At 47.5% G+C, this 17,597-nt stretch overlaps 1 protein-coding gene across 3 annotated transcripts in view; it reads right to left on the bottom strand.

The window, feature by feature from the left end:
* Nucleotides 1-9,690: 9,690 nt before the first annotated feature.
* The window catches only part of TMEM232 (transmembrane protein 232), a 286,864-nt gene continuing 278,957 nt past the window's right edge, over nt 9,691-17,597 (bottom strand). For all 3 annotated transcript variants that reach the window (XM_040420202.1, XM_040420203.1, XM_040420204.1), the window contains one exon: nt 9,691-10,048. In XM_040420202.1, the coding sequence (XP_040276136.1) occupies nt 9,854-10,048 (195 nt within the window). In that variant the 3' untranslated portion in view covers nt 9,691-9,853. The remainder of the gene's footprint in view (nt 10,049-17,597) is intronic.

Below are 17,597 nucleotides of genomic sequence, written 5' to 3' on the forward strand. Positions count from 1 at the left end.
AATTGTTACCATTCGGCAGAGGGATGATTACCGGTTTTCCACCATGTTAGACCCTCACTACCGGTGCAAAATGGGGGCTTTTTTTACACTCGCTGAGAGGGAGGACAAACTGAACTACTATAGAAACATCCTATGTAGTCAGTTGGCCGCTTTCATTGTCTGCGCCACTGTCCATCCTCTCGCATGTCTGACCGGGGGGGCCCTCTGCGCTCACGTTCCTCTGCAATGGCTGCTGTAGCGGGGGGTAGGAGCAGTTCCAGCTTCATCAGCAGAAACTTGAGTCTAGAGTCGCTGATGAGCAGCTTTCGTCACCCGCCTAGTTAAGAAACTACTCACCAGCAGCAGCTAGACCTGGAGCAGGACCTGAACCAGCAAGTGGTGGTATATTTGGACAGCACCCTGCCACCACACATTGAAGATCTGCTCGACTACTGGGCAGCCAAATTTGATTTGTGGCCGCAACTGGCAGAGTTTGCCGTGGAAAAGCTGTGCTGCCCGGCCAGTAGTGTGGCATCAGAGCGGGTGTTTAGTGCGGCCATAGTTACCCCAAGAAGAACTCTCCTGTCCACCCAAAATGTGGAGAGACTGACCTTTGTCAAGATGAATCAGGCGTGGATCAGCCATGATTTCCACCCACCAATGCCTGATGCATCAGACTAGATTATCCATGGTGCCACACCTACACTATGACAAAAGAGACCGGTTTCTTCTGGCTACCTGCCTCAGCTACTATTCTGATGCTGCCACCCGCCTGATGCCACACATCTGATGCCAAGTGCTTCTTCTTACACCAACCATCGTCAGCGGGTACTGTTATTGCTACCCACTCTGTCACCGGGTCACTCTGTGGTCTGCCACCTCCACACTATGTCACCTTGCCACTCTGTGGCCTCCTCATGCTGCTGCTGCCACCTTCACATTCTGTCTTTGTGACACTCTGTGGCCTCCTCCTGATGCTGCCGCCACCTCCAGACTCTGTCATTGGGCCACTATGTGGTCTCCTCATGCTGCTTCCACCTCACCACTATGTCATTGGGCCACTCTGTGGACTTCTCAAGCTGTACTACCAACCTCCCCACTCCATGATTGGGCCACTATTTTGCCTTTTTGGCCTGATGACATCACCATTTATTTGACCCTTCTCCTGATCTAAAGTATTATGTCCAATAGGTCGGCACTGCAGGTAAGTTTCCGTGGTGCTCGCGTCCTAGGATTGGCATCCCATGAAAATAACAGCATAAAAGGGCGGCACTCACTTCCAGTTATATTCAATAATTCTGTTTATTGTCACATAGCACTGTGACGCGTTTCGACACTTGCAGGTGTCTTTGTCAAACAGTAAACAAACACATTGCAAACCACCCTTAAAGAGCCAAACCCCTCATCAAGGTGTGTGTATCAGATGATCGTAACCCCCCCAACCCCTTCCCCAACTCATAGACACACAATACAAATAATATTACAGATATTAATTCTCATCCTGGACAGAATCTTCTCTTATTGTCACTCTTAGTATACAGCGTAATTCCGCATCATTTCATCTGTAGAGAAACATATGTAAATATATCTATCTCTTGAAAACCTGGCCATATTAAATACACAGAAATGTAAAAAAAATTGTGAAAAATTAAAAAATATAAACCTTTTTACAAAAAACGATTGAATTCATAGTCACGGTTTAGACCTATAGGTTCTAGAGTTTGGAGCCGATGGATCCAGTATGCCTCTCGTTTCCTCAGCAGTAAATTCCTGTCTCCTTCTCTCCTTGGTTGTGTTACACCCTCGATAATCTGAAATCGCAGCTGCGATATATTATGTCTCTTTCGATGAAAATGATGCGGTGCCGTTAGTAGTAAGTTCTCCTTCCTGATCGTGGATTTATGTTTACTAAACCTGTCTTTCATGCGTGTGGACGTTTCCCCTACATATAAAAGACTGCATGGACACTTCAAGATATATATGACATAATTGCTGTCACAGGTGATAAAAACCCTTCTAGGGATATGCTCCCCCGATCGTGGATGAGTGATGTGGGGGCCTTTAATGACACTGGAGCAATGTATGCACCCGAGGTAGGGAAAAGTTCCCTGTTTCGGAGTTGCAAACATTTTTTGTTTTAATTCCCTTCTGTCACTTCCAATGTCAGCTTTAACAATTTTGTCACAAATATTTGCCGTTCTCTTATAGCATACCATAGGTCGATTTTGCTACTACAGGTACCGCATCATTTTCATAGAGAGAGACATAATATATATCGCAGCTGCGATTTCAGATTATCGAGGGTGTAACACAACCAAGGAGAGGAGTGTAAGGGAGTCTGCCATTTTGGTTCCCTTGTAGGCAGATACGGTGGGGCGTCCGCATGCGCGCCGGAGGGGAGGGCCGCGGGGATCTCTGAGGCAGAATTGCCGGGCTGATGGCAATACTTCGCGGCCGGTCCTGCCTCCGGTGTCTCCTGCGGGTTCCGTTCCGGCGTCCATGCTGGCACAATCCCGTGCCGAGTCTGTTGGGCGTCCGCATGCACGCCCGAGGGGTGATTCGCAAAGGAATGCGCGGCCGAGTGTGCGTGCATCTTATGCGCTACGTAGGCCACTGGCAGGTAAAGCATCTGTGCACAAATTCAAAGTTGATTAGGGATTTGCTGCACAGGTGCTAATGAATAGGATCATCGCATGACCTATGAGGTTCTGACAAGCAGCACTCTGTGATTGGCCAGCATGTGTTTAAAAGGTGATCTCCCTGGCTGATCAGTGCTCACTGTTGTCTCTACAACCTGGGAGTATGCTGGTTCAGATTCACTAAGTTTGTTCTATGCATGAACTCTGTGTGTCTCCATCTAGTGAATGCCTCTGGAAACCTCATCTCTGCTCTACAGTTGCACCGTGTGTGGCCTCAGATCGGACCTTGGATACTTCACCGTCTCATCCTTAGGTATTTGGTTTCATGGACTCTTCTGTATGAACTTTAGCCTGGTCTGGCTTTTCTCTGATGTTTTCCCACAGAGGTTATTATTTGGACTACGTTATTTCTGTATGATTTCTGGCTTGGACTTTACTGCTGTGTTTTCAATAAATCCACGTTTGTTCAGATCTTTGCCTGGTTGCTTGTGGTTCTGCAGCCTTACAGAACAGTAAGCCCCAACTTTCAGTTATCATGGATCGCATCCAACAGCAGCTAGTGGAATTGACCAGAGCAGCGAACCTCTTGGTCCAACACAGGATAAACATCTCTGCTGTGAATATTAATAAGATCCATGCATAACTGGCAACAGTCGGGGACGAGCTTAAAATCCTCCTCCAGGGAGGGCAGGGTTTTCTCGACCCGACTTCAGCAGAACGCCCAGTGGAACCCAAGATACCCCTACCTGAGGTTTTTTCAGGTAATAGGTAGGAGTTTCTCAACTTCCGTGACTCCTGCCGCTTATACTTTGAACTGCGCCCTGTATCATCGGGTAATACCAAACAAAGGATCGGCATAGTGATGTCTCTATTGAGGAAGGACCCGCAACGCTGGGCTTTTAACCTCCAGACAGGGGATCCCACATTTGACTCAGTAGAGGCCTTCTTTCATGCTATGGGGGTTTTGTATGAAGACCTAGATCGCACTCGAACTGCTGAGACTCAACTGGAACACCTCCAACAAGGACGACGCACAGCGGAAGAATTTGCTGCAGAGTTCCGTCGCTGGGCCACCTTTACCAACTGGGGGGATGCTGCAATTCGCCACCGGTTCCGGTTGGGACTCTCCGACCCTGTCAGAGATCTACTATTATCTCTACCATCTCCATCATCTCTAGATGTGGCAATCCAACAAGCAATCAACGCTGATCGTCGCATTCGAGAACGTCGTCTGGAGCGGGCTTCTCATTCAGTTTCTTCCAACCCATCTCCACGACCCAGTAAACCGGCTGAGGAACCCATGGAACTGGGGTCTTCACATCTTACCCCTACGGAGAGGGCTCGTCGCCAGAATGAGGGTCTTTGCTTATATTGTGGAGGAGTTGGGCACCGACTAAAGAAATGTCCTTTACTATTGTCGGGAAACGACAAAGCCTAATGGACATTGAGGAGAATCCACTAAGTACTCTGCTTCCTCCTCTTAAAAGAAGTCGTTTTCTCATACCTATTACTATTGAGTGGCAAGGGAAGAACCATCCTATCTCCGCCTTACTCTACTCGGGAGCTCTGCCGGTAACTTCATTGACTCTTCTCTGGTCCAACGACTACAGATCCCAGTCTTCAAACCGGGAGAAGCCATTTCCGTCACCGCTGTGGATGGGTCTCCCCTTCAAGAAGGCCTGTCGTTGATGACACCTGGGTTGCAGGTAAAGGAAGGGGCTGGTCAACGGGAAGTCTTAAACCTTTTAACCCTGGACATGCCATCCACTCCTGTGATTTTGGGCCTCCCCTGGTTGAGACTTCATAATGCAGTTGTGGACTGGCATTACGGACAAATTTGCAAGTGGAGTTCTGACTGCTTCACCAGGTGCATTTGCCCGGTGTTGCCACTTGCATCCATGAAAGTGCTGAGTGCGTTACCCAGGCGCTATCATCACTTCCCAGACGTGTTTAGCCCACAAGGGGCTGATGTGTTACCTCCTCATAGGCCATATGATTGTCCTATTGATTTGTTGCCAGGTACCATGCCACCCAGAGGGCATCTGTATAATCTCACTGGGCCTGAAATTCAGGCCCAGCGAGAATATATAAAGGAGAATCTCGATAAGGATTTCATCTGACCGTCCACTTCTCCCGCAGGGGCAGGATTCTCTTCCGTGGAGAAGAAAGAAGGCGGATTGAGACCCTGCATTGATTTTCGCGCCCTCAGTCGAATTACGGTGAAGAATCGGTACCCCCTTCCACTTATTGAAGATTTGTTTGCTCAGGTGGCAGGGGCCTGGATTTTTGCCAAACTCGATTTGAGGGGTACGTACAACTTAGTACGTATTCGTAAGGGTGACGAATGGAAGACCACATTTAATACTAGAGACTGGCATTATGAGTATCTTGTGATGCCTTTCGGTCTCTGTAATTCTCCCGCAGTCTTCCAGGAGTTCATCAATAATGTCCTCCGGGATTTCTTGGGTAGATTCGTGGTTGTCTATTTAGATGACATACTAATCTACTCATCAGACTTGCAGACTCACCGGGATCATTTTTGTCAGGTTTTCCAGAGGCTGAGAGAGAATCACTTGTACGCCAAGCTCGAGAAATGCTTGTTTGAAGTGAAAGAATTGCCTTTTCTAGGGTATATAGTCTCTGAACGAGGATTGGCGATGGACCCCTCCAAACTCTCAGCTGTCCTGGACTAGAGATCTGAAGGGATTACAGCGTTTCCTAGGTTTCGCCAATTTCTATCGCAAATTTATTAAGAACTATTCTGCGGTAGTGCTGCCACTCACTAACCTCACTAAGAAGGGGATGAACCCTTCTGAGTGGACGAAAGAGGCTGGCGAAGCCGTTGAGACGCTAAAGCAAGCCTTTTGCTCAGCTCCAAACCTCACTCATCCAGACACTTCTCAACCTTTTTTCCTCGAGGTTGACGCCTTTGAGGTCAGAGTGGGGGTGGTTCTGTCTCAGTACTCTGGAGATCTTGAGAGGCTTCATCCTTGTGCCTTTTTCTCTCGGAAGCTCTCTCCAGCCGAGCGTAACTATGATATCGGTAATAGAGAGCTTTTGGGGGTTAAGTTGGCCTTTCAAGAGTGGAGACATTGGCTAGAGGGTGCGGAACATCCCATTACGGTTTACACCGACCACAAGAACCTTGAGTATATCGAAGGGGCTAAGAGATTAAATTCTCACCAAGCCCCCTGGGCATTGTTTTCTACCCGCTTTAATTTCCGCTTAACCTATAAACCAGGAACCAAGCATGTCAAAGCGGATGCTCTTTCCTGTTATTTCCCTGAAGCCCCTTCTGGACATGACACTGAGCCAGAATCCATTAACCCTGCGAGGTGTTTCGTAGCCGCCTTGGACACCTCAGGGATAATGGAGGATCTGTCTTTACTGCTCTTACCTTTACAGACGGAGAGCCCTCCTAACAAACCGAAAGGTCGGCTGTTTGTGCATTAAATTTCAGACTCAGGGTTTTGCAACAATTGCATAATTCTAAGTCGGCCGGGCACCCGGAGATAAAGAAAACCATATCCCTTTGTAAACGTCATGTCTGGTGGCCCAAGATGCTTTCTGATGTCAAAGCCTATGTCCAAGCATGTAGTGTCTGTGCTCGCTGTAAATCATCTCGGTCCGCCCCTTCTGGTACTTTGCTTCCTCTGTCCATTCCTTCGGCCCCGTGGACCCACGTGTCTATGGATTTCATAACGGATCTGCCTAGGTCTTCCGGCTGTACGGTAATTTGGGTAGTGGTGGATCGTTTTAGTAAAATGGCTCATTTTATTCCGCTTCCTGGATTGCCGTCGGCTGGAGAGCTGGCAGATCTGTTTGTGAAACATGTCTTCCGATTACACGGGGAACCGAAGGATATTGTTTCAGATAGGGGAGTTCAGTTTATTTCCTGTTTCTGGCATTCCTTCTGCTCCCGTCTTGGGATTAGGCTGTCATTTTCATCTGGTTTTCACCCAGAGACTAACGGGCAGACAGAAAGAACGAACCAGACCCTGGAACAGTATCTCCGGTGTTTCGTGTCAGACTGCCAGGAGGAATGGGCAGCTCACCTCCCCTTTGCAGAGGTGGCTTATAACAACTCCGAACATGCCTCTACCAAGATGTCTCCGTCCAGGTGCGTGGGGGCAGGGATCCAAGACTCTCCTCTCTGGCAGGGGCCTCCACTGACTGTCCAGGGGTGAATCAATGGTTCCAGGATAGACAGCCCATTTGGTTGTTGACGCAGCGGAATCTTCGTAAGGCGGTAGCACAACAGAAAGAATTCGCTGACCGCCATCGCACTACGGAGCAAGAGTTTAAGGTAGGAGATCCAGTGTGGGTCTCCACCCGAAACATCCGGTTGCATCAATCGTCTGCCAAACTGGGGCCTAGATTCATTGGTCCATACCCAGTTATACAAAAAATTAACCGGGTGACTTACAAGGTTGCTTTTCCTCCGTCGATTCGAGGAGTGAACACCTTTCATGTTTCACTGCTCAAATCGGCGGCCGAGTCAGCTCCCTTTATTCGAACTCCATCTCCGGTGGAGGTTCAAGGGGAGCCAGAATTTGAGGTCAATAAGATTTTGGATTCCCGCTTTGTCCAGAGATCTCTCCAGTATTTAGTGGACTGGAAGAGATTTGGTCCAGAAGAGAAATGTTGGGTACCTGCCCGCCAGGTTCATGTGGAGGAATTGGTAGCTACTTTCCACCGTGAGAATCTGGGTAAGCCCCGTTTGGAGACTTCTGAGCCGCCTCCTCGAGGCAGGGGTAATGTAAGGGAGTCTGCGGTTTTGGTTCCCTTGCGGGCAGATACGGTGGGGCGTCTGCATGGGCGCCGGAGGGGAGGGCTGCGGGGATCTCTGAGGCAGAATTGCCGGGCTGATGGCAATACGTTGCGGCCGGTCCTGCCTCCGGTGTCTCCTGCGAGTTCCGTTCCGGTGTCCATGCTGGCACAATCCTGTGCCCGTGCCGAGTCTCTTGGGCATCCGCATGCACGCCCGAGGGGTGATTCGCAAAGGAATGCGCGGCCGAGTGTGCGTGCATCTTATGCGCTACGTCGGCCACTGGCAGGTAAAGCACCTGTGCACAAATTTAAAGTTGATTAGGGATTTACTACACAGGTGCTAATAAGAAGGATCATCGCATGACCTATGAGGTTTTGACAAGCAGCACTCTATGATTGGCCAGCAGGTGTTTAAAAGGTGATCTCCCTGGCTGATCAGTGCTCACTGTTGTCTCTACAACCTGGGAGTATGCTGGTTCAGATTATTATTTGGACTACGTTATTTCTGTATGATTTCTGGCTTGGACTTTACTGCTGTGTTTTCAATAAATCCACGTTTCCACGTTTGTTCAGATCTTTGCCTGGTTGCTTGGGGTTCTGCAGCATTACAAGGAGGAGACAGGAATTTACTGCTGAGGAAAAGAGAGGCATACTGGATCCATCGGCTCCAAACTCTGGAACCCATGGGTCTAAACCGTCATTATGAACGCAATCGTTTTTTTGTAAAAAAAATTATATTTTTACATTTCTGTGTATTTAATATAGGGAGGTTTTCGAGAGATAGATATATTTACATATGTTTTTCTACAGGTTAAAAGACACAAAATTACGCTGTATACTAAGAGTGACAATAAGAGAAGATTCCGTCCAGGATGAGAATTAATATCTGTAATATTATTTGTATTGTGTGTCTACGAGTTGGGGGGTGGGGGGTGTTTTGTGACATCACGATCATCTGATACACATACCTTGATGAGGGGTTTGGCTATTTAAGGGTGGTTTGCAATGTGTTTGTTCACTGTTTTACAAAGACACCTGCGAGTGTCGAAATGCGTCACAGTGCTATGTGACAATAAACAGAATTATTGAATATAACTGGAAGTGAGTTCCGGCCCTTTTCTGCTGTTACCTTCTCCTGATCTGTCAGTAGGAGGGAAAAATGAGACGCACAACAGATCCTGTCTGTGTAGCAGCTATAAGACCTGTATGGTCCCATCATGAATTGGCTTAAGATTTTGTAGCCAAAAGCAGGAGTGGGTACAAAACACTGAAGACATGCAAATATTCCATTCACGTGTCATCTCTGTTTTGGATTCACTCTTGTTTTTTTGGCATTAGTAATACTGATGGATTACTGACCAAATGCTGACCGAGTGAAGATGCTCAACAGACAGGATCCTTTTTGGGGGGTTATTGTTCTGATGGATCAGAGGAAGGGAAAAATAATCAGTAAAGTCAACACAAACTTACTGCTGACACCCTCTCTACTCTGTTGCGGGGCTCTACTTGTATAAGCGTTTAATAGAACAGGTTCTGTAGACATCTATGTAGAATCAGCTGACGATGGTGTAAAAGGAGTGCGCATCTTCTTGACGCTAACATCGACCTGTAAGGCTGAGTTCATACTTGAGTTATTTGGTCAGTTTTGGCCCTGTGACTGCCCAAATAAGTGAAGTGTGCAGTGATTTTGAGGCCGAATGCACACGGCCGTGTTCCGTGGCCGAGAGCGGTCCGTGGTATGTCGGGCTGGATTCCTGTTCAGAGCAGGAGCGCACGGCGTCATCGGTTGCTATGACGCCGTGCGCTTCATGCCGCCGCTGCTGTACAGTAATACACTATACGAGTGTATTACTGTACAGCAGCGGCGGCATGAAGCGCACGGCGTCATAGGAACCAATGACGCCGTGCGCTCCTGCTCTGAACAGGAATCCAGCCCGGCATACCACGGACCGCTCTCGGCCGCGGAAGACAGCCGTGTGCATTCGGCCTAAGAGCGACGCCTGTCATCTGCGTGTCAAACTGACTCACAGTATTGTTTCACTACCACAGCCTCCTCCCTATGCATGTTACTGCAAGGCAATAGTTGTTTTTTAACGAGATTCACAGTGAATAAATTTGGATCGAATCGTTTCGGAAAATTACGTGAAACTTGCTGAATCAAATTTTTGAAAAATTCGCTAATCTCTAGTCATTTTGTTGAAAGTTGTCGTACCCAAAATCTAAATGTAAAACAGACAGATACTTTGACAGACAAATACTTTTTATTTGAAATCCACTGTATTCATTATTTTGAATTTTCTTTCCCTCTGCATGTGAATGGAGCATGCAAGTAGGGAAAGTAAGCAAAATGCATGCCTTGGCAGAGGCCTTAACGTGTGAACATGGCCTTATAGTTGCACAGAAATTATCAGTGAGGCACTTTGGCATTCTTGAGATGACTAAGCCATTAGATTGCTTGTTCATTGTCATAAGTCTTCATCGTGTTTTATGCTCGCCACAGACCAAGGCAGCTCATAAGGTTTGCTTGTTTTCTTTAGTTTTTGTTCTCTTTTCCTCATTACTTCTTTAAATTGATCTTCTTCTTTTCTTTGTTTTTCTTGTTCTTCTTTTTTCATCTCTTCTTTTTCTTCCTTTAGTATAATATTTAGCTCCTTTGTCCACTGTAGATAAAATAGTAATAATGTATTAATATAGAAATACATATGGAACTAAATCTGTGTATAGTAGTATGTATGGTTCTATATGATATGTTTGCCCAGAGGGTTCATAAGCTTTAGCAGATGAAAACTCCCTCTGAAGCTAACAGTGGAGCAGACTTGATTTATAATTTTTTGAATTATTTTACAAATTACTTGTAAATTCTTGATATGGTCTATAGTAAGTATGCAATGACAACAGTATAGATCACAAAGTAACTAAATGGAACCACCCAGGAGCTTCACGCTGCTTAAATCATGGGCAGCATGAAATACCAACAGGCTGCCTATGAACTATGCTTTGAATGATGCCTGGCTCCGCCATATTGACAGGTGTCTCTGTGTGTGAAAAGACCTATCAACCCGAGAAGGATGGGGAGAAGCCTGCGTGAATTCCTCTGCATTCCCAGCTGTTTTTTTAAACTATGTTTTCTCTGAATCTCTGCGGCATTTCATAGTGAAACATAATTGCTTATAATCACGGAGCCTGTTGGTATTTCATACTGCCCATGGTTCAGGAAGCATGAAACTCCTGGCAGGCTTGCTTTAAAAGTAGCAATGCACTTATTCTGTATTATATTGTTTAAAGAGTCACTGTATTTTCACACAACTTTACATAAATCAATAGTACAAGCGGCCACAAGAAACTTTGTAATATGTCTTATCAGTGAGAAATGTCTAGTTCTCTATTATCAGCTGTTAAAAATGCTTTGAATTCCATCTGAAGACAGAGCAGTTGCAAAGAAGGATCATGTTTAGGGTTGAGGGAACCCGAACAGTAAAGTTCGGGTTCGTACCGAACTTTAGGATTTTTGGACCCCGAACCCGAACATTTTCGTAAAAGTTCGGGTTCGGTGTTCGCCGCTTTCTTGGCGCTTTTTGAAAGGCTGCACAGCAGCCAATCAACAAGCGTCATACTACTTGCCCCAAGTGGCCATCACAACCATGCCTACTAATGGCATGGCTGTGATTGGCCAGAGCAGCATGTGACCCAGGCTCTATATAAGCTTGGGTCACATAGCGCTGCACGTCACTCTGGTGCTACAAGTGTAGGAAGAGGATGCTGCTGAACTTGTGATTTCAGGGACAGCATAGGAGAGAATCTAACTCAGCGATCTACAGACAAATAGTTGTGTGGGTGCAGGGCACTATCGTTTTACCCTGCCCTGAGCTCATTGACCAAAAATACTAACTTTTAGAATTCTGTTAGTTAGGTGGGTGGCGGCGGCCATTTTATGCATGCTCAGTGCACCAGCACTGCATCTGAGCTTTTGGGACATTGCAAATCACCATTTTTTGGGGGCAAACTACAACATCTGTATTAGTCAGTGTGCAATTTAAGCTAGAAATACACCCATCATTTTCTGGGGTTTGAAAAACACACTAATTTGACAAAAAACACTATTTTCAGGCCTTGCAGCATCAGCACGTATGAAATTACAGGCTTATATACTGCTGTCAAAATCAGTTGTTAAACAAACAGTCGTTTGGGCTCCAAAAATTTAGTTGGCAGCCTTTGATGCAGATGTCATTGTGAGATACACCCTTAATTACATTCAGAGATTTTAAATACCGCCATTTGGTGCACCAATATTGAATTACATACAGGGGTTTGAATTAGGCATTTGAAATACAGCCATTTTAAATACCGCCTTTTTGTGCAAAAGATATATTTACTTCAGGCCTACACTGATTCAGGGCGTTTGTGATCCCCACTATACATACAGGGGTTTGAATCAGGCATTTGAAATACAGCCATTTGAAATACAGCTATTTTGAGCAAAGATATATTTACTTCAGGCTTAGGCCTCTTTCACACTTGCGTTGTCCGGATCCGGCGTGTACTCCACTTGCCGGAATTACACTCCGGATCCGGAAAAACGCAAGTGTACTGAAAGCATTTGAAGACGGAACCGTCTTCCAAATGCGTTCAGTGTTACTATGGCACCCAGGACGCTATTAAAGTCCTGGTTGCCATAGTAGGAGCGGGGAGCGGGGGAGCGGTATACTTACAGTCCGTGCGGCTCCCCGGGCGCTCCAGAATGACGTCAGAGCGCCCCATGCGCATGGATGACGTGATCCATGTGATCACATGATCCATGAGCTTGGGGCGCCCTGACGTCACTCTGGAGCGCCCGGGGAGCCGCACGGAAGGTAAGTATACTGCTCCCCCGCTCCCCGGAACTCTATGCCGGAACACAACAACGCAGGTGTGAAAGAGCCCTTACACAGGTTCAGACCGTGTGAGATACCCCCCTACATACAGGGGTTTGAATTAGGCATTTGAAATACAGCCTTTTTGTGCAAAGATATATTTACTTCAGGCCTACAGAGGTTCAGACCGTGTGAGATCCCCTCTATACATACAGGGGTTTAAATTAGGCATTTGAAATACAGCCTTTTTGTGCAAAGATATATTCAGGCCTACACAGGTTCAGACCGTGTGAGATCCCCTCTATACACTCTATACATACAGGGGTTTGAATTAGGCATTTGAAATACAGCTATTTGAAATACAGCCTTTTTGTGCAAAGATATATTTACTTCAGGCCTACACAGGTTCAGACCGTGTGAGATACCCCCCTACATACAGGGGTTGGAATTAGGCATTTGAAATACAGCCATTTGAAATACAGCCTTTTTGTGCAAAGATATATTTACTTCAGGCCTACACAGGTTCAGACCGTGTGAGATCCCCTCTATACATACAGGGGTTTAAATTAGGCATTTGAAATACAGCCATTTGAAATACAGCCTTTTTGTGCAAAGATATATTCACTTCAGGCCTACACAGGTTCAGACCGTGTGAGATACCCCCCTACATACAGGGGTTTGAATTAGGCATTTGAAATACAGCCATTTGAAATACAGCCTTTTTGAGCAAAGATATATTTACTTCAGGCCTACACAGGTTCAGACCGTGTGAGATCCCCTCTATACATACAGGGGTTTAAATTAGGCATTTGAAATACAGCCATTTGAAATACAGCCTTTTTGTGCAAAGATATATTTACTTCAGGCCTACACAGGTTCAGACCGTGTGAGATACCCCCCTACATACAGGGGTTTCAATTAGGCATTTGAAATACAGCCATTTGAAATACAGCCTTTTTGTGCAAAGATATCTTTAATTGAGGCCTAGTCTGGTTCAGGCCGTGTGAGATACACCCTTTACATTCTGTTGTTCTTTTTTACTATTAATTAAACACCCATTTAGGGCAAGATCCTAAATTCAAAAAATATGAAAAGAGCGTCAAATAAGGGACGTGGCCCAGGTTGTGGTGCTGCTGGTGGAGCTCCTGTTGCAGGGAGAGGACGTGGTCGATCTGTGCCAGCTACACGCAAGAGTGAAACCCCTTCCTCAGGTGCGAGTAGGCAACAAAACCTGCAGCGGTATTTGGTCGGGCCTAATGCTGCTCTACGAATAGTGAGGCCTGAACAAGTACAGGCGATAGTAGATTGGGTTGCTGACAGTGGATCCAGTTCCTTCACATTGTCTCCCACCCAGTCTCCTGCTGAAAGACCACAGTTGGCACCTGCAGCCAATGTCCATCAGTCTTTCACCTCACCCCCTTCCAAATCAGTCAAGCAGTCTGAGCCCCAAGTCATGCAGCAGACTCTTCTGCTTTTTGATGACTCTGTTAGCAGGCTTTCCCAGGGCCATCCACCTAGCGCTGCCCCAGAAGTGGAAGAGATTGAGTGCACTGATGCCCAACCACTTATTTTTCAAGATGAGTACATGGGAGGACCATCGCAGCACGTCTCGGATGATGTCGAAACACAGTTGCCAACTGGGGCTTTCGAAAGCGTGTAGACCGACAAGGAAGTCAGGGGTGAAGACTGGGTGGAGGATTATGTGGAGGACGATGAGGTCCTCGCCCCACATGGAATCAAGGTCATGCGAGTGACCGATGTAGTTCGGAGGAAGAGGCGGTGGTCGCACAGAGCCACCAGCACAGCAGAAGAGGGAGCAGGGTGCAAAAGCGGAGCGGCCGTCCTCTAGACAGTACGCCTCCTACTGCCCACCGCAGCAAGGGACCGAGCACACCAAAGCCAGCTCTAAGGAGTTCCCTGGTGTGGCAGTTCTTCAGACAATGTGCTGACGACAAGACACGAGTGGTTTGCACGCTGTGCAATCAGAGCCTGAAGCGAGGCATAAACGTTCTCAACCTGAGCACAACCTGCATGACCAGGCATTTAAGTGCAAAGCACGAGCTGCAGTGGAGTAGACACCTCAAAAACCAAGAAAGGTCTCTGGCTCCTCCTGCTTCCTCTTCTGCTGCAGTGGCGGCCTCTTCATCCACCTCTGGAGTGAGAGTGGCACCCCACAAACAGAGGATCTGCCAGCCACACTAACACCTGGGTCACCAAGCATCTCCACACTGTCACACGGAAGCGTTCAGCTCTCCATATCCCAAACGCTGGAGAGGAAGAGGAAGTACCCCCCTACCCACCCGCGATCCCTAGCCCTGAATGCCAGCATTTCTAAATTACTTGCCTTTGAAATGCTGTCATTCCGTCTGGTGGAGACGGATAGTTTTAAAGGCCTTATGGCAGTGGCTGTCCCACAGTACGTCGTGCCCAGCCGCCACTACTTTTCAAGGCGAGCCATCCCTTCCCTTCACAGCCAAGTAGGGGACAAAATCAGGTGTGCACTGCGCAACTCCATCTGTGGCAAGGTGCACCTGACTACGGATACGTGGACCAGTAAGCACGGTCAGGGCCGTTATATCTCCATAACAGCACATTGGGTAAATGCAGTGGCGGCTAAGCCTGAGGCGGATAGCAGTTTGGCGCATTTCCTTCCACCACCGATGATTGCTTCCTCCTCCTACTCTGCTTCCTCATCCTCTACTAGCTCCTCATCCGGTCAGCGTAACACCTTTACCACCAACTTCAGCACAGCCAGGGGTAAACGACAGCAGGCAGTTTTAAAACTTATCTGTTTGGGGGACAAACCCCACACCGCGCAGGAGCTGTGGATGGGCCTTGAACAACAGACCGATGAGTGGTTTGTGCCAGTCAGCCTCAAGCCCGGCCTGGTGGTGTGCGATAATGGGCGAAATCTCGTAGCAGCTCTGGGACTAGCCGGTTTGATGCACATCCCTTGCCTGGCGCATGTGCTGAATTTGGTGGTGCAGAGATTCCTTAAAAATGACCCCGACATGTCAGAGCTTCTGCATAAAGTGCGAGCCGTCTGTGCGCGCTTTCAGCGTTCTCACCCTGCAGTGCTAGCCTGTCAGCGCAGCAATGTAACTTCGGCCTTCCCGCTCACCGCCTCAAATGCGACGTGCCCACAAGGTGGAACTCCACCTTGCACATGCTGTCCAGACTGTGCGAGCAGCAGCAGGCGATAGTGGAGTTTCAGCTGCAGCACGCACGGGTGAGTCGCTCGGCGGAACAGCACCACTTCACCACCAATGACTGGGCCTCCATGCGAGACCTGTGTTCCTTGTTGCGCTGTTTCGAGTACTCCACCAACATGGCCAGTGCCGATAACGCCGTTCTCAGCGTTACTATCTCACTTCTATGACTCCTTGAAAAAACGCTCCTGGCGATGATGGAAGAGGATGTGGCACAGGACGAGGAGGAGGAGGAAGAGGGATCATTTCGTAGGGTTTCCGGCCAGTCATTTCCAAGTGGCTCCGAGGGTGGGTTCCTGCACCCAAAAACCCAAGGTACACAATTGTCCAGGCAGGGCACAGTTCTGGAGGATGAGAAGGTGGAGGATGAGATGCAGGAGGAGGAACCATGTTCACAGCAGGGTGGCACCCAGACCAGCTCATGGCCATCACTGGTGCGTGGATGGGGGGATACAGAGGACACTGACGATACACCTCCCACAGAGGACAGCTTTTCGTTGCCTCTGGGCAGCCTTGCACACATGAGCGATTACATGCTGCAGTGTCTCTGCAACGACCGCAGAGTTGCCCACATTCTAAATTGTGCTGATTACTGGGTGGCCACACTGCTGGATCCCCATTACAAGGACAACGTACCATCCTTAATTCCGTCACTGGAGCGTAATCGTAAGATGCGCGAGTACAAGCGCACGCTGGTAGACGCGCTGCTGGTGGCATTCCCACCTGACAGCGGGGGCACAGTGGAAGCACAAGGTGAAGGCAGAGGACGAGGAAGAAGTCGCCAACGCAGCTGGGGCACCGCCAGCACCTTAAAAGGCAGGGTTAGCATGGCCAACATGTGGAAAAGCTTTGTCAGCACGCCACAACAACCAGCACCACCAGCTGATATGGAACGTCTTAGCAGGAGGCAGCATTTCACCAACATGGTGGAGCAGTATGTGTGCACACGCCTACACGTACTGAATGACGGGTCTGCCCCCTTCAACTTCTGGGTCTCTAAATTGGGCACATGGCCTGAGCTTGCCCTTTTAAGCCTTGGAGGTGCTGGCCTGCCCTGCCGCCAGTGTATTATCTGAACGTGTGTTTAGCACGGCAGGGGGCGTCATCACAGACAAGCACAGCCGTCTGTCCACAGCCAACGTGGACAAGCTCACGTTCATTAAAATGAACCAGGCTTGGATCCCACAAGACTTGTCTGCACCTTGTGCAGAATAGACATTTATACCACCATCAAACATACATTCTTGTACTCAAGTCAAGTGCAATGATTCTTTGTTTTCTTTTTTTTTATTTGTCCCAATATTTTGGGGGCTACCTACCCCAATAAAAAAAACAAAAAACAAAAACAAAAAAAAAAAACATTATTGGCTACCTCCTCCTCCTCCATTGCTGCCTCCAACTACAACACCACATTCACCGCCTTCTTAACCTCCGACTCCATATCCGCCTCCTTCTCTGAGTTGCAGGTTAATAATTTGTAATTTTTTGTTATTTTATTTTAAGTTATTTCTCTATCCACACTTGTTTGCAGAGCAGTTGCCATGCTCTTAAGCACATTTGACTGCCTTTTACATCCCTCTAGCCTTTTTAAGGACTATTTAATAGCCATTTTAATGCAAAAAAGTGCCAATTTTAGTGCCCTAAATTGAAGAAATTCTTATTTTCAATTGTCGGGTGACATTTTACCATTTTTGGCGTATACAAACCCCTGCTGAGCCTGGGTGACAGGGGCCTAAATCTCTCAAAATTCTCTGTTCTATTGCTGGGTGACATGAACCCCCTTTTGCCGTGAATTAACCCCTACTGTGCCTGGGTGACAGGGGCCTAAATCTCTCAAAATCCTCTGTTCTATTGCTGGGTGACAAGAACCCCCTTTTGCCGTGAATTAACCCCTGCTGTGCCTGGGTGACATGGGCCTAAATCTCTCAAAATCCTCTGTTCTATTGCTGGGTGACAAGAACCCCCTTTTGCCGTGAATTAACCCCTGCTGTGCCTGGGTGACATGGGCCTAAATCTCTCAAAATCCTCTGTTCTACAGGGAGTGCAGAATTATTAGGCAAGTTGTATTTTTGAGGATTAATTTTATTATTGAACAACAACCATGTTCTCAATGAACCCAAAAAACTCATTAATATCAAAGCTGAATATTT

The sequence above is a fragment of the Bufo bufo genome, chromosome 2, assembly GCF_905171765.1.
Source record: "Bufo bufo chromosome 2, aBufBuf1.1, whole genome shotgun sequence".
In the NCBI taxonomy this organism is placed as follows: Eukaryota; Metazoa; Chordata; class Amphibia; order Anura; family Bufonidae; genus Bufo; species Bufo bufo.